Source organism: Carcharodon carcharias, chromosome 11, assembly GCF_017639515.1.
Source record: "Carcharodon carcharias isolate sCarCar2 chromosome 11, sCarCar2.pri, whole genome shotgun sequence".
Taxonomy (NCBI): Eukaryota; Metazoa; Chordata; class Chondrichthyes; order Lamniformes; family Lamnidae; genus Carcharodon; species Carcharodon carcharias.
This window is the reverse complement of record NC_054477.1, coordinates 62,780,622-62,807,901: the sequence shown is the minus strand read 5'-3', so window position 1 is coordinate 62,807,901 and position 27,280 is coordinate 62,780,622. Positions and strand designations below refer to the sequence as shown.

The following is a 27,280-nucleotide window of genomic DNA, read 5'->3' as shown; positions in this document are numbered from 1 at the left end:
TCTGCACCTTAAGTGCTGTAAGCTGCAGGGCTATGGGCCGGGTGCAGGAAGGTGGGATTAGAAAGGGCACCTGGGTGTCTTCGGGCTGGCATGGACAAGATGGGCCGAATGAACTCCTTCTGTGCTGTAATTTTTCAATGGTTCTATGGACATCATTCAAAAAACACATTAATTTCCACATGTATACTGATGACACCCAGCTCTACATCACCACCACTTCTCTCAACCCTCCACCATTGCTAAAGTATCAGACTGCTTATCCGACCTTCAGTAGTGGATGAGAAATTTCCTCCAATTAAACAATAGGAAGACTGAAGCCATTGACTTCAGTCCCTAATCCAACTCTCTAGCTACTGAATCCATCCATCTCCTTGGCAACTGTTTGAGACTAAACCAAACTGTTCACAAACTTGTTGTCATATTTGCCCCCAATTGACCTTCTAAACACATAAACACTCCTAAAACTGCCTTTTTAATCTTTGTAAAATCACTTGATTTTGCCCCTAACTCAGCTGATCTGCTGCTGAAACCCTCATCCATGTCTTTGTTACTTCTAGACTTGATTATTCCAATGCACTCCTTTTTTTTTATTCATTCATGAGATGTGGGCTTCGCTGGCTGGTCCAGCATTTATTGCCCAAGAGAAGGTGGTTGTGAGCTGACTTCTTGAATCGTTGCAGTCCATGTGGTGTGGGTACACCCACAGTGCTGTTAGGAAGGGAGTTCCAGGAATTTGACCCAGCGACATTGAAGAAACGGCGATATATTTCCAAGTCAGGATGGTGAGTGACTTGAAGGAGAATTCCGAGGTGATGGTTTTCCTATCTATCTGCTGCCCTCATCCTTCTAGATGGTAGTGATCATGGGTCTGGAAGGTGCTGTCGAAGGAGCCTTGGCGAATTCCTACAGTGCACCTTGTAGATGGTACATACTGCTGCTACTCTGCGTCGGTGGCGGAGAGAGTGAAAGTTTGTGGATGTAGTGCCAATCAAGCAGGCTGCATTGTCGTGGATGGTGTCAAGCTTCTTGAGTGTTGTGGGAGCTGCACTCATCCAGGCAAGTGGGGAATATTCCATCACACTCCTGACTTGTGCCTTATAGATTGTTGGTCTCCCACTTTCTACCTTCCATAACCTTGAGGTCATTCAAAACTTGGATGCCTGCATCATTCATTTGTCACCCCTGTGCTCACTGACCAATATTGGATCCTGGTAAATCATTGCCTTGATTTTAAAATTCTTATCCTTGTTCTCAAATCCCTCCATGGCCTCACCCCTCCTTTTCTCTGTAATCTCCTTCAGCTCCACATCCCTCCAAAATATTTGTGTTTATCTGATTCTGGCCTCTTGAGCATCCTCGATTTTAATTGTTCAACCATTGGTGGTTGTGCCTTCAGCTGCCTAGGCCCCGAGCTCTGGAATATCCTCCCCATGACTCTCTGACTCTGTACCTCTCTTTATTCCTTTAAGATGTTTTTTAAACCTAAAACATTTGTCTGGCATGGATTTGATAAGTATATTATTATGAAGTGAAATGCAGAATATATTATTGTAATGGTATATTTTAGATGCTTCTGGGATTTAAAAAATGTTTGATTAGAAATAAAGAAGGTTGGGCATCAGTAAAAGGTTTGTTTTCAAAGGAATTTGAGTTGAGTGGGAGGAAGGTGTAAAATGTTATAAGATGTAGTTGTTGGCAGTTGTCAAAGTATATATTTGGCCTAACCACATTAGAAATGGGGGTATAAGTAGACCATTCAGTCCCTCAAGTCTTCTACCTCAACTCTACTTTCCTACCCTCTCCCAATATCTTTTGATTCCCTGAGACACCAAAAATCTATCATTAATCAAAACTCCAGAGAGTATGACACAACTTACTCGGCCACTTATCACATGTAACCCTCTTATCCTAGGCAAAAACAAAATTACCTGGAAAAACTCAGCAGGTCTGGCAGCATCGGCAGAGAAGAAAAGAGTTGACGTTTTGAGTCCTCATGACCCTTCAACAGAAGTGAATCGAAGGAGAGGGGTGAAATATAAGTTGGTTTAAGGTGGGGGGATTGGGTGGGGGGAGAGAAGTGGGGGGGTGGTGGTGTGGTTGTAGGGACTAGCAAGCAGTGATAGGAGCAGATAATAAAAAGATGTCACAGACAACAGAACAAAAGAACACAGAGGTGTTGAAGGTCGTGATATTATCTAACGAATGTGCTAATTAAGAATGGATGGTAGGGCACTCAAGGTACAGCTCAAGTGGGGGTGGGGTGGAAAGGCTAGCAGGGCATGAAATATTTAAAAATAATGGAAATAGGTGGGAAAAGAAAAATCTATATAAATTATTGGAAAAAACAAAAGGAAGGGGGAAGAAACAGAAAGGGGGTGTCGATGGAGGAGGGAGTTCAAGATCTAAAGTTGTTGAATTCAATATTCAGTCCGGAAGGCTGTAAAGTGCCTAGTCGGAAGATGAGGTGCTGTTCCTCCAGTTTGCGTCGGGCTTCACTGGAACAATGCAGCAAGCCAAGGACAGACATGTAGGCAAGAGAGCAGGGTGGAGTGTTAAAATGGAAAGCGACAGGGAGGTTCGGGTCATTCTTGCGGACAGACCGCAGGTGTTCTGCAAAGCGCTCGCCCAGTTTACGTTTGGTCTCCCCAATATAGAGGAGACCACATTGGGAGCAACGAATGCAGTAGACTAACTTGGGGGAAATGCAAGTGAAATGCTGCTTCACTTGAAAGGAGTGTTTGGGCCCTTGGATGGTGAGGAGAGAGGAAGTGAAGGGGCAGGTGCTGCATCTTTTGCGTGGGCATGGGGAGATGCCATAGCTGGGGGTTGAGGAGTAAGGGGTGATGGAGGAGTGGACCAGGGGGTCCCGGAGGGAACGATCTCTACGGAATGCCGCCAGGGGCTGTGAAGGGAAGATATGTTTGGTGGTGCCATCATGCTGGAGTTGGCGGAAATGGCGGAGGATGATCCTTTGAATGTGGAGGCTGGTGGGGTGATAAGTGAGGACAAGGGGGACCCTATCATGTTTCTGGGAGGGAGGAGAAGGCGTGAGGGTGGATGCGCGGGAGATGGGCCGGACATGGTTGAGGGCCCTGTCAACGACCGTGGGTGGAAAACCTCGGTTAAGGAAGAAGGAGGACATGTCAGAGGAACTGTTTTTGAAGGTAGCATCATCAGAACAGATGCGACGGAGGCGAAGGAACTGACATAGTGGGATGGAGTCCTTACAGGAAGCGGGGTGTGAGGAGCTGTAGTCGAGGTAGCTGTGGGAATCGGTAGGCTTGTAATGGATATTGGTGGACAGTCTATCACCAGAGATTGAGACAGAGAGGTCAAGGTAGGGAAGGGAAGTATCAGAGATGGACCATGCGAAAATGATGGAGGGGTGGAGATTGGAAGCAAAATTAATAAATTTTTCCAAGTCCCAACGAGAGCATGAAGCAGCACCGAAGTAATCATCGATGTACCGGAGAAAGAACTGTGGAAGGGGGCCGGAGTAGGACTGGAACAAGGAATGTTCCACATACCCCATAAAGAGACAGGCATAGCTAGAGCCCATGCGGGTACCCATAGCCACACCTTTTATTTGGAGGAAGTGAGAGGAGTTGAAGGAGAAATTGTTCAGTGTGAGAACAAGTGCAGCCAGACGGAGGAGAGTAGTGGTGGATGGGGATTGTTTGGGCCTCTGTTCGAGGAAGAAGCTAAGGGCCCTCAGACCATCCTGGTGGGGGATGGAGGTGTAGAGGGATTGGACGTCCATGGTGAAGAGGAAGTGGTAGGGGCCAGGGTACTGGAAATTGTTGATGTGACGTAAGGTGTCAGAGGGATCACGGGTGTAGGTGGGAAGGGACTGGACAAGGGGAGAGAGAAGGGAGTCAAGATAATGAGAAATGAGTTCCGTGGGGCAGGAGCAAGCTGCCACGATCGGTCTACAGGGACAGTTCTGTTTGTGGATTTTGGGTAGGAGATAGAAGCGGGCCGTCCGAGGTTGGGCGACTATCAGGTTGGAAGCTGTCGGAGGAAGATCTCCAGAGGAGATGAGGTCTGTGACAGTCCTGGAAACAATGGCTTGATGTTCAGTGGTGGGGTCATGGTCCAGGGAGAGGTAGGAGGAAGTGTCTGCGAGTTGACGCTCAGTCTCCGCGAGGTAGAGGTCAGTGCGCAAGACAACAACAGCACCAAGGATCCGTTGAACGGGAAGAGGACTCCTGCCCAAAGAAGAGAGCACGGAAACGAAGATGGCGGAAGAAGAGTTCAGCATCGTGCCGAGCCCGAAATTCATTGAGATGAGGGCATAAGGTATGAAACTAAGTCCTTTGCTGAGCACTGAATGTTCAGCGTCAGAGAGGAGAAGGTCAGGGGGTATACTGAATCCACGGCCAGGGCTGGGATTGGAAGATGGGGTGGGGATGGAGGGACAGACAGGGGTGGAGGGTCCTAGATGGGTGTTGGTGTCGATGAGTTGTTGGAGCTTGCTTTCCTCAGCACTTGAGAGAAAGAGAAAAAGTTTCTTGTTGAGGCGTCAGATGAGAAGAAGAATAAAATGAAACTGGGGGCAGGCGCAGCTTTGCAAAAGTGTGCGGCGGTGCTGCTGGAGGGAGATGTCGAGTGTGTTCATATGGTGGTGCATGGCACTGAGTGTGGATCTCAGAATGTGACGGGAACAGCAGTCCGAGAAACGTTTTATGTCCTGGAGATACCGGTAATCCTGGGTGGGTTCGAAACAATAGGGATGGAATTTCAGTTGAAATCCACGTGGGGTAAGTCGGAGACAGAAACAATCACTGAGAAAGGAGATATGGCTGTGAAGGCGGGTTTTAGTAAACACCTTGTCAAATGCCAGGAGAGAAATGGAAAGCAATGATGGTGAACAAGGCAAAAGAGAGATACGGAAATCTTGTCGCAGAGAGGAACAAAACCTCTTCAAGGTAGGCATTCCTTGAAGGGGAGTGGCAGTCAATTAAACAAAGAGATAAAAACAAAAAACTGCAGATGCTGGAAATCCGAAACAAAAACAGAATTACCTGGAAAAACTCAGCAGGTCTGGCAACATCGGCGGAGAAGAAAAGAGTTGATGTTTCGAGTCCTCATGACCCTTCAACAGAACTGAGTAAATCTAAGGAGAGGGGTGAAATGTAAGCTGGTTTAAGGTAGGGGGGGGATTGGGTGGGGGGAGAGAACTTGGTGGGGGGGGTTGTGTGGTTGTAGGGACAAGCAAGTAGTGATAGGAGCAGATAATCAAAAGATGCCACAGACACAGACAAAAGTACAAAAGAACACAGAGGCGTTGAAGGTGGTGATTTTATCTAAATGAATGTGCTAATTAAGAATGGATGGTAGGACACTCAAGGTACAACTCTAGTGGGACTGGGGTGGAAAGACTAGCAGGGCATAAAAGATTTAAAAATAATGGAAATAGGTGGGAAAAGAAAAATCTATATAAATTATTGGAAAAAAACAAAAGGAAGGGGGAAGAAACAGAAAGGGGGTGGGGATGGAGGAGGGAGTTCAAGATCTAAAGTTGTTGAATTCAATATTCAGTTCGGAAGGCTGTAAAGTGCCTAGTCGGAAGACGAGGTGCTGTTCCTCCAGTTTGCGTTGGGCTTCCCTGGAACAATGCAGCAACCCAAGGACAGACATGTGGGCAAGAGAGCAGGGTGGAGTGTTAAAATGGCAAGCAACAGGGAGATTTGGGTCATTCTCCCCATGCCCACGCAAAAGATGCAACACCTGCCCCTTCACTTCCTCTCTCCCCACTGTCCAAGGGCCCAAACACTCCTTTCAAGTGAAGCAGCATCTCACTTGCATTTCCCCCAACTTAGTCTATTGCATTCTTTGCTCCCAATGCGGTCTCCTCTACATTGGAGAGACCAAACGTAAATTGGGCGAGCGCTTTGCAGAACACCTGCAGTCTGTCTGCAAGAATGACCCAAACCTCCCTGTCGCTTGCCATCTTAACACTCCACCCTGCTCTCTTGCCCACATGTCTGTCCTTGGTTTGCTGCATTGTTCCAGTGAAGCCCAATGCAAACTGGAGGAACGGCACCTCATCTTCCGACTAGGCACTTTACAGCCTTCCGGACTGAATATTGAATTCAACAACTTTAGATCTTGAACTCCCTCCTCCATCCCCACTCCCTTTCTGTTTCTTCCCCCTTCCTTTTGTTTTTTCCAATAATTTATATAGATTTTTCTTTTCCCACCTATTTCCATTATTTTTAAATATTTTATGCCCTGCTAGCCTTTCCACCCTACCTCCACTACAGCTGTACCTTGAATGCCCTACCATCCATTCTTAATTAGCACATTCGTCTGGATATCACCACCTTCAACACCTGTGTTCTTTTGTCTGTGACATCTTTTGATTATCTGCTCCTATCACTGCTTGCTTGTCCCTACAACCACACCACCACCCCCGTCACTTCTCTCCCCGCACCCAACCACCCCCCCCACCACCACCCTTAAACCAGCTTATATTTCACCCCTCTCCATAGATTCACTCAGTTCTGTTGAAGGGTCACGAGGACTCGAAATGTCAACTCTTTTCTTCTCCGCCGATGCTGCCAGACCTGCTGAGTTTTTCCAGGTAATTCCATTATTTTTAAATCTTTTATGCCCTGCTAGCCTTTCCACCCCACTCCCACTAGAGCTGTACCTTGAGTGCCCTACCATCCATTAATTAGCACATTCGTTTAGATAATATCACCACCTTCAACGCCTGTGTTCTTTTGTTCTTTTATCTGTAACATCTCTTGAATATCTGCTCCTATCACTGCTTGCTTGTCCCTACAACCACACCACCCCCCCCACTTCTCTCCCCCAACCCAACCACCACCACCCACCCCCCCCCTCCCACCAACCTTAAACCAGCTCATATTTCACCCTTCTCCTTAGATTCACTCAGTTCTGTTGAAGGGTCATGAGGACTCGAAACATCAACTCTTTTCTTCTCTGCCGATGCTGCCAGACCTGCTGAGTTTTTCCAGGTAATTCTGTTTTTGTTTTGGATTTCCAGCATCCGCAGGTTTTTGTTTTCATCTCTTATCCTAGGGACCAATCTAGTGACACTACCTTCATTGTACCACCACCAAGATACAGAGACCAAAACTACGCATAATACTCCATATCTCATCCAATTGACAGGGCTTCCTATTTGTATACTTCAATTCCTTTCGCAAATAAAGGTCTGAGAGATGGGGAAATGTTGAGTGATGGTAAGAAATGGAAGTTATTAAGTACCAAGATTATAGTGGATTCAAGTATGCACGAGGATGAGAGATAAGAATATAGATGGAGTAATTGGTCAGGGAACAATGATGGGAAGAAATTTTTCAAAAAAAAGTATCACTGTACATAGGAGATGAGTCTCACTGTTTGAGAGTAGGGGATTGAACTGTGCAGTATTACAGGAAAAAGATAGGATGCATATCATTTTAAGATTAAAGATTCAATTTTATCACAGGGGCACAGACCTAAAAATCTGTGCCTTCATTTCTATGACCGCCTGCAAAACAGTTAAATGCTAAAGATACCTACAACACGTTCATTTAATCAATTGGGCTGATTAATCCTTAAAGGGAAGCACTTACACCCTTAAATCATAATTGTCCGACCAATTTGATTGAATTTTTCAAAGAGGTGACTAGGTGTATAGATGAGGGCAATGCATTTGACGTAGTCTACTTGGATTTCAGCAAGGCTTTTGATAAGGTCCCACATGGGAAATTGATAATGAAGATAAAAGCCATTGGGATCCAAGGCAATTTGGCAAATTGGATCCATAATTGGCTGAGTGGCAGGAAGCAGAGGGTGATGGTTGAGGGATGTTTTTGTGACTGGATGCCTGTGTCCAGTGGGGTTCCACAGGGATCGGTGTTGGGTCTCTTGATGTTTGTGGTATATATAAACAATCTAGACTTGAATGTAGGAGGGGTGATCAGTAAGTTCGCAGAAGACATGAAAATTGGTGTGGGGGGGTAAATAGTGGGGATGATAGCCTTAGATTACAAGGGGATATAGACGGGCTAATCAGTTGGGCTGCTCAATGGCAAATAGAATTTAATCCGGATAAGTGTGAGGTGATGCACTTGGGCAGGACAAACAAGGCACGGGAATACATGATGAATAGCAGGACCCTGGGAATACCGAGGATCAGAGGGACCTTGGTGCACATGTCCACCGGTCCCTTAAGGTAGCGGGAAAGGTAGATAAGGTGGTTAAGAAGGCATATGGGATACTTGCTTTTATTAGCTGAAGCATAGAATATAAGGGCAGGGAGGTTATGCGGGAACTGTATAAAACACTGGTTAGGCCACAGCTGGAGTATTGCGTGCAGTTCTGGAATCTGCATTATAGGAAGGATGTGATTGCACTAGAGAGAGTGCAGAGGAGATTTACCAGGATGTTGCCTGTGCTGGAGAGTTTTAGTTATGAGGAGAGATTGGATAGGCTGGGGTTATTTTCCCTGGAGCAGAGGAGATTGAGGGGGGACATGATTGAGGTGTATAAAATTATGGAGGGGCATAGATAGGGTAGACAGGAAGGAACTTTTCCCCTTGGTGGAGAGGGATCAATAGCCAGGGGCATAGAATTAAGGTAAGGGGCAGGAGGTTTAGAGGGGATGTGAGGAAAAAATTTTTCACCCAGAGGGTGGTGGGAATCTGGAACTCACTGCCTGGAAGGGTGGTAGAGGCAGAAACCCTAATAGCATTTTAAGTGTTTGGATGTGCACTTGCGATGCCATGGCATACAAAGTTATGGGCCTAGTGCTGGAAAATGGGATTTGAATAGTTAGGACTCAAAACGTTAACTGTATTCCTCTCCACCGTGCTGTCAGACCTGCTGAGTTTTTCCAGGTATTTTTATTTTGGATTTTCAGCATCCGCAGTTTTTTGCTTTTATCTTGGAATAGTTAGGTACTTGTTTGACCGGTGCGGACTTGATCGGCCTTTTTCTGTGCTGTAGACCTCTATGACTCTATAAAAGCGCAAAACAATGCATTTCAAATTCTAAATAAAATCAAATTATAATAATGTTCTTTTTATCAGTTTGTCCTTTGGTCCATACCTTATGATATTTCTTATATTTCTTATGATACCAGCAACGTAGTTGTTAGTATTTTTAAATCTATTGACATTTTGATGGGAGCCACCGCTGAGCTCGCACTTCTTCCTTGCATTGTGACGCGCAAAGCGCGCGTGAAGAGAAAGAGTCGCTACTAAGCACGCGCTTGCTCCCTGCAATGTGACGCACTGGGCGCGCGCGGAATGGCCATCCACCGCTGATCTCGCGCTTCCTCCTCCCTTCATTGTGACGCTCTGAGAGCGCGCGGGAGGAGCAGCCCTCGCTGAGCTCGCGATTCCTCCCTGTATTGTGACGCTGGGAGCGCGCAGCCGGAGGAGCCGCTGCTGTGCACACGCTTCTTCTCTGCATTGTGACGTGGGAGGAGCAGCCACCGCTGACCTTGCGTTGCCTCCCTGCATTGTGACACGGGGAGCGCGCGGGAGGAGCCGCTTCTTCACTGCATTGTGACACGGGGAGCGCGCGGGTGGAGCCGCTTCTTCACTGCATTGTGACACGGGGAGCGCGCGGGAGGAGCCGCTTCTTCACTGCATTGTGATACTGGGAGCGCGCAGGAGGAGCCGCTGAGCTCGCGCTTTTTCACTGCATTGTGACGCTGAGAGCGCGCGAGAGGAGTAGCTGCTGAGCTAGCGCTTCCTCACTATTGTCTCCATATTACACGCTGGGAGTGCGCGGGTACAGCCGCTGATGATGGGCGACGGGTGAGGCCGCCGACAGTTACCGTGCTCTCCCCGCTCTCAGGCGACACCATGTGGCTCGTCGTGGCCCTATTGTCGGTGCTGCCGTTCGCCTTTTTCGACTTATGGTATTTCATACGTGGGGCTCTGCTATTCCTGGTCGCTTCATTCGAGATCCCAGTGAAGGATATCCTGAAGGAGCAAACGGTTCGCGGTAAGGACAGGAAAGCCTCACCCGAGGCGCCGGTTCATTGCACCGGGAGACGGCGGAAGCTTGAGCCTCAGCCTCGCCGTCATTAGTTTAAACCGCCGGAAAGCCGCTGTCACAGCTGAGCCAGCTGATCTGAGCAGGGTTTGGCGGTCGCAGCGGCTGCAGGTGGTCTGATGACTCAGTGCCCCCGATATCTCCTTATCTCGCCAGCCTTACCGAGGCCAATGAGGTGGTGGCCAGTGAGAGTCCAGGCCAAGGGCAGCAGTAATGGTGGCGTTAGCAACCCACAGTACAATGCGCCTGAAACCGCCCTATCTTCGGCTATTCAAGCTGGAGGCAGAACCTCTCAAAGGAAATTGGTCAACAAGTGGGGCATAACCAGCATCAATTTCTGCTGAGGAAAACATAAAACATAAATGATGATAAAACAGGTGGTGGTTATTCGGCCCATTGCGACCATGCCAGCTCTCTGCAAGAGCAAGTCACCTAGTGCCAGTTCGCTGCCATTTCCCTGTGACCACAATTTTTTCTTCAGATTATTATCTAATTTTTTCAATGCCTCGATTGAATCTGCTTCCACCGCACCCCCAGGCAAAATATTCCAGATCCTAACCACTCACTGCATAAACTGATTTTCCTTATGTTGCCATTGCTTCTTTTGCTAATCACTTTAAATCGGTGTCCTCTGGTTCTCAACCCTTCTGCCAATGGGAACAGCTTTTCCCTTTACACTCTGTCCAAACCTTAACGATTTTGAATACACCTCAAATCTCCTCTTAATCTTCTCTCCTTCAAGAACAGTCCTAGCTTTTGCAATCTATCATGTGGCTGAAGTTCCTCATTGCTGAATTAGTATTTAAAGTATTACATGGCCTGCAACAAATATGCATTCCTCTAAGACACAAAAACAGGAAAGGTGAATCAACTGCGGCTAACAAAATAAAGATTGCATTAGATCAAAGGAAGTGGCTTATAAGATTGCCAGAAATAGTGATAACCCCCAAGAATCAGAATCCAGCAAATGATAACCAAGAAACTGATAAAGGGAAAAGAGAACATGAATGCAGCTAGTGGGTAACGTAAAGGTGGACTGTAAAAGCTTTTTTTGGTATGTGAAAGGAACAGATTAGCAAGGACAAATGTATGTGGATGTACCTACACCACATGGACTGCAGTAATTCAAGAAGGCAGTTTACCACCACCTTCTCAAGGGCAAATGGGATGGGCAATAAATGCTGGCCCAGCTAACGAAGCCCACATCCATGAATGTATAAAAGAAACGTTCATTACAGGTGGAGACAGGAGAATTTATAATGGGGAATAGAGAAATTGCAGAGAAGCTAAACAACTAATGTGTGTCTGCCTTCATGGAGGAAGATACAAAAAAAACTCCCAGAAATACTAGGGAACCAAGGGACTTGTGAAAATGAGGAACTGAAAGAAATTGTTAGTAAAGAGGTACATCCCAGAGAATTGAAGGAGGTGTGAAACAAAAACAGCAGGTCTAACAGCATCTTTGGAGAGAAAAAACAGAGTTAACGTTTTGAGTCTATATGACTCTTCAGAGCTAAAGAGAAGTAAAATGTGATGAAATTTATACTGTTTAAGTGGGGTGCGGGGGAGGCGGGTGGAGCAGCTGAAGCTGGATAGGCCAGCGATAGGTGGAGGCAAAGGAGAGATTGACAAAGATGCCATGAACAAAAGGACAAAGGGGTGTTAATGGTAGTGGTACTGGCTAAAGGAGGTGCTGATGGTGGCATTAAGATAAGAAAGCAGAATGTGATAATAGCAGGACAATGGTAAGCACTCCGGAAAGAACAACATGAACAAGTGACAGATGGCCCTTGGTTGGGGTGGCGTGGGGGGAGGGGACGGTGGTGGGAAAAAAGATCGAAAATAGGATGAAAGGTAGGGGATAAAACAATTAATAAAAATGAAAATAAAAATAAGTGGATAAAAATAAAAAAATGAATGTTGAAAAAAGGAGTCAAGCGGGAGGAGCGGGCTCATGGTTTGAAGTTGTTGAATTCAACGTTGAGTCTGGAAGGCTATGAAGTGCCTAATCGGAAGATGAGGTGCTGTTCCTCCAGTTTACGTTGAGCTTCACTGGAACATTGCAGCAGGCCAAGGACGGACATGTGGGCATGAGAGCAGGATGGTGTGTTGAAATGGCAAGCAATAGGAAGGTCTGTGTCATGCTTGCGGACAGACCAAAGGACTTCCGCAAAGCAGTCACCCAGTCTGCATTTGGTGTTTCCAATGAGACCGCATTGGGAGCAGCGAATGCAGTAGACCAAATGGCTTTCATGCCCACATGTCCGTCCTTGACGGTTCAACAGCTTCAGACCATGAACTCTCTCCTCCATCCTCACCCCTTTTTTATCCCCTTTTTTCAATATTCATTTTTATTTTTTATCCACTTATTTTAATTTTTATATTTTATTCATTGTTTTATCCCCCACCTTTCATCCTATTTTCGATCTTTTTTCCCACCACTGTCCCTCCCGCCAAGGGCCATCTGTCACTTGTTCATATTGTTCTTTCCAGAGTGCTTACCGTTGTCCTGATATGATCACGTTCTGCTTTCTTACCTTACTGTCACCATCAGCACCTCCTTTAGCCAGTACCACTACCATTAACACCCCTTTGTCCTTTTGTTCATGACATCTTTGTCAATCTCTCCTTTGCCTCCACCTATCACTGGCCTTCTATCCAGCCTCACCTGCTCCACCCCCCTTGAACAGTAAGTATAAATTTGATCGCATTTTTACTTCTCTTTAACTTTGAAAACTCTGAAGAAGAATCATACGGACTTGAAACGTTAACTCTTTTTTTCTATGCATAGATGCTGTCAACTTTTTTCTCTCCACAGATGCTGTTAGACCTGCTGAGATTTTCCAACATTTTCTGTTTTTGTTTCAGATTTCCAGCATCCAGAGTTTTTGCTTTTATTAAAGGAGGTGGCTATAGAGATAATGAATGCATTGGTAGTTAACTTGCAAAATTCTATAGCTTCTGGAAAGGTTCTTGTAGACTGGAAAATAGCAGACATAACCCCATTGTTTAAGAAGGGAGGAAGAGAGAAAACAGAACTACAGATGCGTTAGTTTGACATTAGTAGGGAAAATATTCGAAGCTATTATAACGGATGAGAGAACAGGACATCTAGAAACTAATGGCAGGATTGGGCAGAGTCATCATGGACTTATGAAAGGGAAATCATATTTGACAAACCTGTTGGAGTTTTTTCTGGATGTTACTTGTAGCAGAGATGAATGAGAACCAGTGGATGTGGTGTATGTGGATTTTCAGAAGGCTTTTGATAAGGTTCTACACAGGAGGTTTTGTAAACAAAATTAGAGCACATGGGATTTGGGGTAATGTACTGGCGTGGATTGAGAATTGATTAACAGACAGAAAACAGAGTAGGAATAAATAGGAGTAGGAATCCTTATTCTCAGGATGATAGGATGTTACTAGTGTCAAACCTCAAGGATCAGGGCCAAAGCTGTTCACAATCTATATTCATAATTTGGATATGTGGACCATATATAATATTTCCAAATTTGCCGATAAGAAAAAATGGGCCGGGAATGTGAGTTGTGAGGAGGATGCAAGGAGGCTTCAAGGAGATTTTGACAGGCTAAGTGAGCGGGCAAGAATATGGTAGATAGAATATAATGTGAATAAGTGTGGAGTTATCCACTTTAGTAGAAAAACAGGAAGGCAGAATATTTCTTAAATGATGAGATGTTGGGAAGCGTTAATGTCCATAGGGACCTGGCTGTCCTTGTTTATGAGTCATTAAAAGTTAGCATGCAGGTGCAGCAAGCAATTAGGGAGGCAAATGGTATGTTGGCCTTTATCGCGAGGGGATTTAAATACAGGAGTAAAGATGTCTTGCTGCAATTGTATATAGCCTTGGTGAGACCGCACCTGGAGTATTGTGTACAGTTTGGTTGCCAGTAAGCAAACAATCACCTTGTACTCATACGCAGCAAACCAGGAAATTTTAAAAAAACTTAATATTCTTCGCTTTTAATTTAGAAGCAAAATAAATGACTATGGTTGGATTAAGAGAGAAGCTAAAATAAAACACTCCGTGTCCATATGTGGCAACATTCAGTCTTGGGCTGATAAGTGGCAAGTATCATACTGGCAATGACCATCTCCAACAAGAGAGAATCTAACCATCACCCCTTGACAATTCAATGGCATTACCATTGCTGAATTCCCTGAGTAACTCTCTTCCTGACTTCCCAAAGCTTGTCCACCATCTACAAGGCAATAAGTCAGGACTGAGATGGAATACTCCCTACTTGCCTGGATGAGTGCAGCTCCAACAACACTCAAGAAGCTCAATAACATCCAGGACAAAGCAGTACACCTGACTGATCCCCATCCACCACTGATACATGGTGGCAGCACTCTGTACCATATACAATATACACTGCAGCTCCTCCACCTTGAAGGATAAGGGCAGTAGATTCCTGGGAACACCACCACCCTCAACCCCCCATTCAAGACACACACTTTCCTAATTTGGAACTATATTTTCATTGTCGCTGGGTCAAAATCCTAGAAATCCCTTCCTAACAGCACTGTGGGTGTACCTACACCACATGGACTGCAGCAGTTCAAGAAAGTGGCTTACCACTGCCTTCGCAAGAGCAGCTAGGGATAGGCAATAAATGCTGGCCTTGCCAGCGACGCTCACACCCTGTGAAATAATTTTTAAAAAGGCTACACAAACTTTGGAAAAAAATATTTTTATTTAAAGTATTTGGATTTTTCATCATAATGGAGAAATTAGATGTTCCACAAATAAATTAGCTTTTCAAGGCTAGAGAAGTTGTTCAATAATTATGAATTTAATACACACTTTAAAAACCCAGTTACACCTCTTTCAACAAGGTATAACATTTTCAAAGGTTTTTGCAGCAAAACTAACAGCGTAAGGGTGGATTGGCTTCTGGGGGTGTCTCAACAGTGCACAATCTGGAGAAATATAGAATCCCTATCAGCAACTTCTGGATTGAGTTAGTGGACTCCAGAAGTTGCTGCCAGTAATCCTACTCTTCTCTAGAGGATATATTGTTGAAGTTCCCGCAGACAAGATTCCCATGTTTGTAATATTAGTCTCGTTGCAAAAACGCTTGAAATAAGGCATAATTGAGAATGCTCAAGGTCACAATCACTCCACCATTTGTGGCTGTGCCTTCAGTTGCCTAGGCCTTAACCTCTGGAATATCCTCCTTAGACTCCTCTACCTTGCTTTTTTTCCTTTAAGACATGCCTTAAGGCTTTTGGTCACCTGGCCTAATATGTGGCTCGGTGTCATATTTTGTTTTATAATGCTCCTGTAAAGCACCTTGGGGCATTTTTTTGCATTAAAGGCGTTTTATAAAGATAAGTTGTTGAAGAGACAATTGTCAGGTGAGCCATTTTGAGTATTGTAAGGAAAACATGGTTTTTAAGGAAAATTTAAAACCATTTAACACCAATGCTACTGTAAATAACAGTTCCTGCTAATGTTTTTCTATTTTTGCCCAAATAAATTGCCTATGGGGACAACATGTATTTTAGTGTCTTCCCAGTTTTATAAAAGCAACTTAAAAATGGTATTGTAACTTACAAAAGATGGCAACTTTGAATGATTTTGAACTTTCTAACCATTGGCACCAGGGTCACTTCATGCTGCAGTTGATGTCTCCTCCATGTAGCTTCTTTCATCCTTATAAATTGCCTGCGCAGACAAGTTGTGTTTTGGATTTTAGCTGGCTTTATACAAAATAAGCAAACTGTAATGGGTTTATCAATAGGAAAGTCAATTAGGATTCTCAAAATACATGGTGATGTTGCATATCTGGATGGCAGAGGAAGGTCTTAAGAACCTGTCACACAATGTTAGGGAGTGTCCCATCTAAGTTAATGGATCCCGTAACATTCTGCTCACAGCATTTCTTGCAGGTGTAATAACCATTAGAATTTTGAGAGCACTCATTGTTTCAAACAAGAGTGAAAATTCTTAGAGTTGTAATTTTCATATTGCCTTTTTGATATTTTAGTTATTTATCTGGATTGATGCAGATCATTTTCTAACTGCATCATGTTCATTCTACTACCTGTATTCTAGGTATTGTGCTCATGCAAGACATCGACTTCCTGGGCCACATGAATAATTCTCGATACCTGCGGGAGTGTGACTTTGCCAGGTATTTATCATTTATGCTAAATTGAAATGGATCGTGTTAGATGTGGGCATTTGAGACACCAATAATTCCAAAAGATACATAACTGTCAGTGGGCAAGGAAGAAGAATCTATTAAGAAAACCCTTTTATTGTTGAATGACTGCACATTGAAGTTAGGGAATGGATACAGATTTGTGTTTCAGGGATGATATTTGTGTTGGTTTGATGAATGTGTATGTAGAAAATATTTTGCCACCTGAGATTAATAACACAACCTTTCTGACAGTTAGCAATCTTAATAAAACTTAACTATTTCCCGAAATAAGATCTCAGTAGAGTTGGCATTGGGTTCAGCCTGTGTAAGTGACAGTTTCTTCTGACATTGCTTGATTTCTAATTCTAGGAAAAACTTAGTTTAGAAACTTAGTTTAATTATTGAAATTAATTAAATTTAAATTATCCTCTGCTTGCTGGCTATAAAGGTCATATATGGAATGAATTTGGACAGTCATCCCTGTTTTGAACGTATATAATGCATCAGCACAAAACTGCTCATAATTTGGCACTGATTGGTAAGTTCACTTCATGATGGGAAATGGAAAATGTCACAGGAGTATTCTTCACAGGTAATGGCTGAGGCATCTTATTGGGACATTGTAGAGGAAGAATTATCAAATGTAACCATGATATATATGATCTTGGAGTGCTCGATGCTGACTCTGACTGCTTGAATTGTAAAGTCTACCACAGCAGTAACAGCCTGCATCCTGATTGCAACACTTGCTTTATGAAAGGCATGATTAATAATAGCCTAATAGCTCTCTGCAAAAAAAAAACTTCCTGATTATAATTTTACTGCTCTTTATTTTGGTTCATTTATAGTAATGATTGCCTTTCATTTTAAATTCTATAAAATAGTGACTAGTCTTCAAAGACAGTGTTATAGGGTATGTCCTGATTGAACATGCTGTTATGTGTGAAAGCCTTAATACTCATGTGAAACATGTTTTAAATAAAATGTGTTTTTTACTTGCCTTTAATTTTTAGCCTTCCACTCTTACAGATAATGGACTAATGAATCGTTTTTACAATATATTGTGTTTGGCGAGACTGATTTCATAATTGATCTTTTAATTGCTTCTCTATTTGAGTTCTTCCACCCGCAGTATTTAGCTGACTTTGTACAAAATAAGCAAACTGTAATCGGTTTATCAATAGGAAAGTCAATCAGGATTCTCAAAATACATGGTGATGTTGCATATCTGGATGGCGGAGGAAGATCTTTAGAGCCCATCACATAATGTTAGGATGTATCCCACCTAAGTTAATGGACCCTGTAACATTCTGCTCACAACATTTCTTGTTGGTGTAATGACCATTAGAATTTTTTGAGACCACTCATTGATCCAAAATATACATTTTGAAAACTCTTGGAGCTATAATTTTCATACAGTCTTTTTAATAGATTAGTAATTTATTTGGATTGACACATCCTTTTCTAACAGCAAAATGTGGCAAAATGTTTTCTGTATATACATTCATCATACCAGCTAAATTCTGAAACAGAATTCTGTATCTAGTCTAACTTTGATGTGTAGTCATTCAACGATAAAAGAGTTTTCTTAGATTTTCCTTCCCTCGCGCACTGACAGACTGATTAAGTAATCATTACTTAGTAATGAGTTCATTGGAATTAAAAGTCTAATAATGGCCATGAAATGATTGTCAATTGTTGTAAAAACTCATCTAGCTTGCTAATGTCCTTTAGGGAAGAAAATCTCTTGTCCTTGCCTGGTCTGGCCTACATGTGACTCCAGACCCATAGCAATGCAGTTGACTCTTAAAAGCCTTCTGAAATGGCCTTGCAAGCCACTCAGTTGTATTAAACTGCTAAGAAGTCTAAAAGGAATGAAACCAATCGCACCATCCGGCATCAACCTAGGCACTGGAAATGACACCCGCAAGCTCAACCCTGTCAACCCTGCAAAGTCCTCCTTACTGACATCTGGGGGCTAGTGCCAAAATTGGAGAGCTGCCTCAAAGACTAGTCAAGCAACAGCCTGACAAAGTCATACTCATGGAATTGTACCTTACAGATAATGTCCCAGACACCACCATCACCATCCCAGGGTATGTCCTGTCCCACTGGCAGGACAGACCCAGCAGAGGTGGCAATACAGTGGTATACAGTTGGGAGGGAATTGCCTGAGAGTCCTCAATGTCGACTCCGGACCCCATGAATCCTTATGACATAAGGTCAAACATGAGCAAGGAAACCTCCTGCTGATGATCAAATACCACGCCCCCCCCTTCAACCAGCTGATGAATCAGTACTCCTCCATGTTGAACAACACTTGGAGGAAGCACTGAGTGTGGCAAGGGCACAGAATGTACTCTGTGTATGGGACTTCAATGTCCATCACTAAGAGTGCCTCAGTAGCATCACTTCAGATAGAGTTGGCTGAGTCCTAAAGGACATAGCTGCTGCTCTCGGCCAGTGGCAGGTGGTGAGGGAACCAACAAGAGGGAAAAACATACCTGATCTCTTTCTCTCCAGCCTGCCTACTACAGATGCATCTGTTCATGATAGTATTGGTAGGAGTGATCACCGCACAGTTCTTGTGGAGACAGTCATGTCATCATGCTGTGGATACCCTTCATCGTGTTATGTGGCACTATCACTGTGCTAAATGGGATAGATTTTGAACAGACCTAGAAACTCAAAACAGGGCAACCATGAGGTGTTGGGGCCATCAGCAGCAGCAAAATTATACTCAACCACAATCTGTAACCACGTGGGCCAGCATAACCCCCACTCTACCATTAGCATCAAGCCAAGAGATCAACCTTGGTTCAATGAAGTGTGCAGGAGAGCATGTCAGGAACAGCACCAAACCTAAAAATGAGGTATCAACCTGGGAGGCTACAACACAGGACTACATGTGTGCCAAACCGCATAAGCAGCAAGTGATAGACAGAGCTAAGCGATTCCACAACCAACCAATTGGATCTGCTCTGCAGTCCTGCCACATCCAGTCATAAATAATGGTGGACAATTAAACAACTCACTGGAGGAAGCGTCTCCACAAATATCCCCAGCCTCAATGATGGAGGAGCCCAGCATATCAGTGCAAAAGATAAGGCTGAAGCATTTGCAACAATCTTCAGCCAGAAGTGCTGAGTGGATGATCCAGCTTGGCCTTCTCTGGAGGTTCCCAGCTTCATAAATGCCAGTCTTCAGCCAATTCAATTCAGTCCACATGATCAAGAAATGGCTGAAGGCACTGGATACTGCAAAAGCTATGGGCCCTGACAATATTCTGGAGTAGTACTGAAGACTTGTGCTCCAGAGTTTGCCAAGCCTCTAGCCAAGCTATTCCAGTACAGCTACAACACTGGCACCTACTTGGCAATGTGGAAAATTGCTCAGGTATGTCCTGCGCACACAAGCAGGACAAATCTAACTTGACCAATTACCACCCATCAGTCTATCCCCGATCATCAGTAAAGTGATGGAAGGGATTATCATCAGTGCTATTAGGCGGCTCTTGCATAGTAATAACCTGCTCACTGACGTTCAGTTTGGGTTCCATCAGGGCCACTCAACTCCTGATCTCATTACAGCCTTGGTTCAAACATGGACAAAAGAGCTGAACTCCCGAGGTGAGGTGAACGACATTAAAGCCGCATTTGATGTGTGTGGCATCAAGGATCCCTAGCAAAATTGGAGTCAATGGGACTCTGGGAAAACTCTCCATTGGTTGGAGTCATACGTAGCAAGAAGCAAGAAGGTTGTGGTTGTTGGAGATCAGTCATCTTAGTTCCAGGACATTTATACAGGAGTTCCTCAGGGTAGTGTCCTAGGCCCAATCACCTTCAGCTGCTTAATCAATGACCTGCCTTCCATTGTAAGGCTAGAAGTGGGGATATTAACTGATGATTGCACCATATTCAGCACCATTTGCAACTCCTCAGACACTGAAGCAGTACATGTCCAAATGCAGTAAGACCTGGACAATATCCAGGCTTGGGCTGACAAGTGGCAAGTAACATTCATGCCACACAAATGCCAGGCAATGAACATCTGCAACTAGAGAGTATCTAATCATCGCTCCTTGACATTCATTGGCATTACCATCCCCCAGTTGTCCACTATCAACATCCTGGGGGTTACTATTGACCAAAACTGAACAGGACTAGCCATACAAATACTGTGGCTACAAGAGCAGGTCAGAGGCTCGGAATCCTGTGGTGACTCACCTCCTGACTCCCCAAAACCTGTCCATCATTTATATGGTACATGTCAGGCGTGTGATTTGATACTCTCCACTTGCCTCGATGAGTGCAACTCCAACAACACACAAGAAGCTTGACACCACCCAATACAAACAGCCCTCTTGATTAACATCCCATTTACAAACATTCGCTCCCTCCACCACTGATGCACAGTGGCAGCAGTGTGTACCATCTACAAGATGCATTGCAGGAACTCACCAAGCCTCCTTAGACAGCACCTTCCAAACCCATGACCATTACCATCCAGAATGACAAGGGCAGTAGATGCATGGAGACACCACCACCTGGAAGTTTCCCTCCAAGCCACTCACCACCCTGACTTGGAAATATATCGCCGTTCCTTCACTGTTGCTGGGCCAAACTCCTGGAGCTCCTTCCTTCACAGCACCGTGGGTATACCAACACCACAGGGACTGCAGCGGTTCAAGAAGACAACTCACCACCACCTTCTCAAGTGCAAACAGGGATTGGCAATAAACACTGGCCTAGCCAGTGATGCCCACCATCCTGTGAATTAATGTTTTAAAAATTATATTAAAGATATATGTGTTGCATATTGGTGAACTTGGTATTTTGTATTTTGCTTGGTTATTGCAATGAAATGGCTAGAGGAGATGCCCATATGTTTTCTTGATATTTTCCTCCTCCCTTTGTTTACTGTACAGTGCATCTGTATTGCTAGCATGAAATATCTGGCTTGTAGTGAAAAGTTTGTCTAATTTCTTTTATTTTTGTATTATTTTAGCTTGTGTAGATTAAACCACAGATATTTTAAAGGTAAATTAGGAAATGTGCTGTCTTGAAGCTTTTTTGCAGTGTTCAGCATCATATTGGAAGGAAACCAGTTAAGGCCTGCAATTTCCTACGTGATAAACTCCTAATCATAGCTGCAGCAAGCAGTAGATGCAAATTAACTGTTTCCCCATGGGAAGAAAGGGAAAATCAACTGATGTCAATTTTGTGATGGAGATCAAGGATCGTGCCCACACTCATGACTAGGAAATGGAAATAGATGGAAAAAAATACATTCAAAATAGTGAAAAAGAATGAGAAGGGAGACAAATACATATAATTCTGAGCTGTGAGCTTTCAACAGGGAGTAGCAGGTTTCAGTTGCATTAGGTGCAAAGACAGGAGAAATTATCATAGAGCTTGAATAAATGGCAGAGACATTGAACAAATATTTGTGTCTGTCTTCATAGTAGAAGACACAAATTACATGTTAGAAAAGGAGGGGAGACAAGGGGCTAATAAGAGTGAAGAACTTTAAGTAACTAATATTAACTGAGAAGAAGTACTGGAAAAACTTAAGGGACTAAAAGCTGACAAATCCCCAGGACCTGATGGCTTGCAGCCTAGGGTTCCAAAAGAGGTCACTGCAGAGATAGTGGATGCACTGCAACAATTTTCCAAAATTCCCTAAATTCTAGAACAGTCCCAGCAGACTGGAAGTTAGCAAATGTGACATTGCTATTCAAGGAAAGAGGGAGAGATAAAACGGTTAACCACTTGTCAGTTAGCCTGACATCAAAAGCTGAGAAAATTCTGGAATCTGTTATTAAGAAAGTCTTAATGATGCACTTAGAAAATCATAATATGATCAGATAAAATCAACATGGTTTGTGAAGGGAAATCCTGTTTTACAAATTTATTTGGGTTTTTCAGGGATGTAACTCGTAATGTAGATAAAGTGGGACTAATGGATGTAGTATACCTTGATTTCTAAAAAGCATTCAGTAAGGTGTCACACAAAAGGTTAAGATAAAGGGTCATGAAGTTGGGGGTATTATGTTAGCATGGCTGGAGGATTGGTTATTGCACAGAAAACAAAGAATAGAGATAAATTGGTTGTTCTGAAGTTAGGTTAGGCTAGGTTAGTGGAGTGGCTCAAGGATCAGTTCTGGGACCTCGGCTATTTATGATTTGTATTAATGGCTTAGATGAAGAGACTGAGAGTAATGTATCTAGGTTTGCTGAACATACAAAACTAGATGGAAGGCTAGCTTTGAGGAGGACACAAAGTGGCCTCAAAGAGATATAGACAGTTTAAGCGAGTAGCAACAAGGTGTCAGATGGAGAATTGTTACAATCCTGGTGAGGATCTGAAATCCAAAATAACCAAATTTACTGACTGACCCCCAAAGTTATGAAATTACCAAAATAATTCACTTTTGTAACTTATACTGAACACAAATCGGAATATTAATTAACAGGAAAATTAAAGTTGGTATAAACTATAAATTAAACATCGAATAGCAGAGACAACAAAGACTATCTTACCAATTTTCTAGGAAGCCCATTCCACCTGTAGAGTCCCAGTTTCAGTCACACACTTCTTCCAAGCCAAATTCTAGTCCCTTTCTTTCAAGAACTTAGCTGATCCTCTGCAAGCAGCAGCTTCCACAAAAATAGGGTACCGTCCATGCAGTCTTTCCTGTATGACATCATTCTTTCTGACCTTCTCCACAATTAACTTCCATCGGTTGTGTTAGTGTGGATATTACCAGAACTGCCTATATCTTGGCAAGCTGTGGCCAATTTTTTTTTTATTATTCATTCACGAGATGTGGGCTTCACTGGCTGGGCCAGCATTTATTGCACGTCCCTAGTTGATCTTGAGAAGGTGGTGGTGAGCTGCCTTCTTAAACCGCTGTAGTCCATGTGGTGTAAGTACACCCACAGTGCTGTTAGGAAGGGAGTTCCAGGATTTTGACCCAGTAACAGTGAAGGAACGGCGATATATTTCCAAGTCAGGATGGTGAGTGACTTGGAGGGGAACTTCCAGGTGGTGGTGTTCCCGTCTATCTGCTGCTTCCAGATGGCCGTGGTCTTGGATTTAGAAGGTGCTGTCTAAGGAGCCTTGGTGAATTCCTGCAGTGCATCTTGTAGATAGTACACACTGTTGCTACTGTGCATCGGTGGTGTAGGAGGGAATGAATGTTTGTGGGCGTGGTGCCAATCAAGCGGTCTGCTTTGTCCTGGATGGTGGCAAGTTTCCTGAGTGTTGTGGGAGCTGCACTCATCTGGGCTGGTGGGGAGCATTCCACCACAGTCCTGACTTGTGCCTTGTAGATGATGGACAGGCTTTGGGGAGTCGCAGGATTCTTAGTCTCTGACCTGCTCTTGTAGCCACAGTATGTATATGGCTAGTCCAGTTCAGTTTCTGGTCAATGGTAACACCCAGGATGTTGATAGTGGGGGATTCAGTGATGATAATGCCATTGAACATCAAGGGGCAATGGTTAGATTCTCTCTTGTTGGAGATGGTCATTGCCTGGCACTTGTGTGGTGCGAATGTTACTTGTCACTTGTCAGCCCAAGCTGTAAATTGTCCAGGTCTTGCTGCATTTGGACATGGACTGCTTCAGCATCTGAGCAGTCGCAAATAGTGCTGAACAGTGTGCAATCATCAGCGAACATCCCCACTTCTGACCTTATGATAGAAGGAAGGTCGTTGATGAAGCAGCGGAAGATGTTTGGGCTGAGGACACTACCCTGAGGAACTCCTGTAGTGATGTCCTGGACCTGAGGTGACTGACCTCCAACAACCACAACCATCTTCCTTTGTGTTAAGTGTGAATCCAACCAGCAGAGAGTTTTCCCAGAGTCTCATTGACTCCAATTTTGCTAGGGATCCTTGATGCCACACTCGGTCAAATGCAGCCTTGATATCAAGGACAGTCACTCTCACCTCACCTCGGGAGTTCAGCTCTTTTGTCCATGTTTGAACCAAGGCTGCAATGAGATCAGAAGCTGAGTGGCCCTGGCAGAACACAGTGAGCAGGTTATTGCTAAGCAAGTGCCACTTGATAGCACTGTTGATGACCCCTTCCATTATTTTACTGATGATCAAGAGCAGGCTGATGGGGTGGTAATTGGCCAGGTTGGATTTGTCCTGCATTTTGTGTACAGAATATACCTGGGCAATTTTCCACATAGCTGGGTAGATACCAGCGTTGTAGCTATATTGAAACAGCTTGGCTAGGAGTGCGGCAAGTTCTGGAGCACAAGTCTTCAGTATTACTGCCGAAATATTGTCAGGGCCCATAGCTTTTGCAGTATCGAGTGCCTTCAACCGTTTATCATGATATCACATGGGGTGAATCGAATTGGATGAAGACTGGCATTTGTGATACTGGGAACCTCTGGAGGAGGCCAAAATGGGTCATCCACTCGGCACTTCTGGCTGAAGATTGTTGCAAATGCTTCAGCCTTATCTTTTGCACTGATGTGCAGGGATCCCCCATCATTGAGGATGGGGATTTTTGTGGAGATGCCTCCTCCAGTAAGTTTTTTAATTGCCCACCACCATTCACGACTGGGTGTGGCAGGACTGCAGAGCTTAGATCTGATCCGTTGGTTGTGGGATCGCTTAGCTCTGTTTATCACTTGCTGCTTATGCTGTTTGGCACACAAGTAGTCATGTAGTATAGCTTCACCAGTTGATATCTCATTTTTAGGTATGCCTGGTGCTGCTCCTGGCATGCCCTCCTGCACTCTTCATTGAACCAGGGTTGATACTCTAGCTTGATGGTAATGGTAGATTGGGGGATATGCCAGCCTATGAGGTTACAGATTATGTTCGAGTACAGTTCTGCTGCTGATGGTCCCAGCGCTTCATGGATGCCCAGTGCTGAGTTGCTAGATCTGTTCGAAATCTATCCCATTTAGCACTGTGGGTAGGGCCACACAACACGATGGAGGATATCCTCAATGTGAGGGCAGGACTTCATCTCCACGACGACTGTGAGGTGGTCACTGCTACCGATAATGTCATGCACAGATGCATCTGTGGCAGGCAGATTGCTGAGGATGAGGTCAAGTATGTTTTTCCCTCTTGTTGGTTCCCTCACCACCTGCTGCAGACCCAGTCTAGCAGCTATGTCCTTTAGGACTTGTCCAGCTCAGTCAGTAACGGTGCTACTGAGCCACTCCTGGTGATGGACATTGAAGTCCCTCACCCAGAGTACATTCTGTGCCTTTGCCATCCTCAGTGCTTCCTCCAAGTGGTGTTCAACATGGAGGAGCACTGATTCATCAGCTGAGGGGGGCAAGGGTTGGGCACGGTACGTGGTGATCAGCAGGAGGATTCCTTGCCCATGTTTGACCTTATGCCATGAGACTGCATGGGGTCTGGAATCAATGTTGAGGACTCCCCGGGCAACTCCCTCCATACTGTATACCACTGTACCGCCACCTCTGCTGGGTCTGTCCTGCCGGTGGGACAGGACATACCCAGGGATGGTGATGATAGTGTCACTGACATTGACACTGTCATATGAGGGGACATGCCTTAAAATTTTTTCTTTTCTTTATTAAAATTTTGGGAGCTTAATCTAACTTCTCTGATGTAGCTCTGTGCCTCGGAGATTTCTGCACTTTTTCGCACACATGCATAAAAGAGCTCAGGCCCCAACTCTGGGAACCACCCACCCCCCCCCCAACCCGCACAGGGAGTGCTCAGGCGTTTCCAGGTGCATGTCACAATGGGCGGGCCTTAATTGGCCCACCCACGTAAAATGTCAGTGCGGACCCGATGAGAGGGGCTGATTGGCCCGATGAGAGGGGCTGATTGGGTCCGTGCCTGCCCCCACTTGTCCCTATGGAGTCCCCCCAACAGACGGGGGGAGATTCTCCCCAAAGCGTACATGTTGTAGACGCAGTCTGTCTACGTGTTACAGAATACGTACAGTCTTTCAGATCATCAACAGTGGCACTGTTCCTCGCTTAATTTTTTGCTGGCAAAGGTAAAGAGCCATCCTGCCTGTTATGTACAAGTTACACTGATACAGATAAATCAAAATTGACTCATACAAATGTCACTGTTTAAAAATAAGGGGTCACCCATTTAAGACAGAGATAGGGAGAAATCTTTTCTGAGGGTTGAGTGCCTTTGGAACTCTCTTCCTCAAAAGGCAATGAAGCAGGGTCTTTGAATATCTTTAAGGTAGAGATAGATTCTTGATAAGCAAGGGGGTGAAAGGTTATAGGGGGTAGGTGGGAATGTGGAGTTGGTTACAATCAGATCAGCCATGATCATATTAAGTGGCAGAGCAAGCTCAAAAGGCCAAGTGGCATACTCCTGCTCCTAGCTCATTCCCAATTTGTGCATGTGTGACACACAATTCTTTTTTATTTTGGCGACCCAAGGGGAAGGCATGTTGAAGAGTATTGATTGTCAGTTGTCACGTTTAGACTACAGTCATCAAACTAACACAGATTTGCAATCCTTTTCCCACTCTAAATTATGGTCTCCAGAGGTAAAGGGTAGCTACTTTCACAAATGAATTTTTCAGTCTTATGACAGTTGATTAATTGTCCATCAAATATCCACATCAGCTCTTTTTTCTGATGTAGTTCAGGCTTTACTTATTTAACTAAGATGCCAGGATTATTTCAAAACTGTTCCTTTGAAATAAATCAGATTTGAATCCAAGTGTTTACTCCAGAACTTTGTACATTTATGAATAATGCTGGAATGGTTTCAGGATGCTCCTTATATTTATGTATTTTTCAGGGTCTCCCTCTATATCCGCAATGGCATATTCCAAGTAACAAGAAAGTTAAAAGCTAACATGGTGCTTGGTGCTGCAACCATACGATACAGAAGATCTCTGCGTTTGTTTGAACAATTCAAGATTCGGTCTAGAGTAAGTTGGTACTTTCTATTCAACATGGTACAGCAAAGAATATTGAGTCAAGATGTTTAGATTTCATTATTATATTTTTAATTTTCGTAGTGACTATCACATGGTGTTTCACAAGGTAAATCAGGGGATATACTGTACAGCACTAACTTGGAGTAGAAAATTTCCTCACTAA

At 44.2% G+C, this 27,280-nt stretch overlaps 1 protein-coding gene across 1 annotated transcript in view; it reads left to right on the top strand.

Annotated features, from left to right (window-relative positions):
* Positions 1 to 9,444: 9,444 nt before the first annotated feature.
* LOC121284019 (protein THEM6-like) overlaps positions 9,445 to 27,280 on the top strand; it is a 44,898-nt gene continuing 27,062 nt past the window's right edge. Inside the window, exons 1-3 of the mRNA XM_041198944.1 lie at positions 9,445 to 9,972; positions 16,106 to 16,184; positions 26,976 to 27,108. Coding sequence (XP_041054878.1) covers positions 9,831 to 9,972; positions 16,106 to 16,184; positions 26,976 to 27,108 — 354 coding nt within the window. The 5' untranslated portion in view covers positions 9,445 to 9,830. The remainder of the gene's footprint in view (positions 9,973 to 16,105; positions 16,185 to 26,975; positions 27,109 to 27,280) is intronic.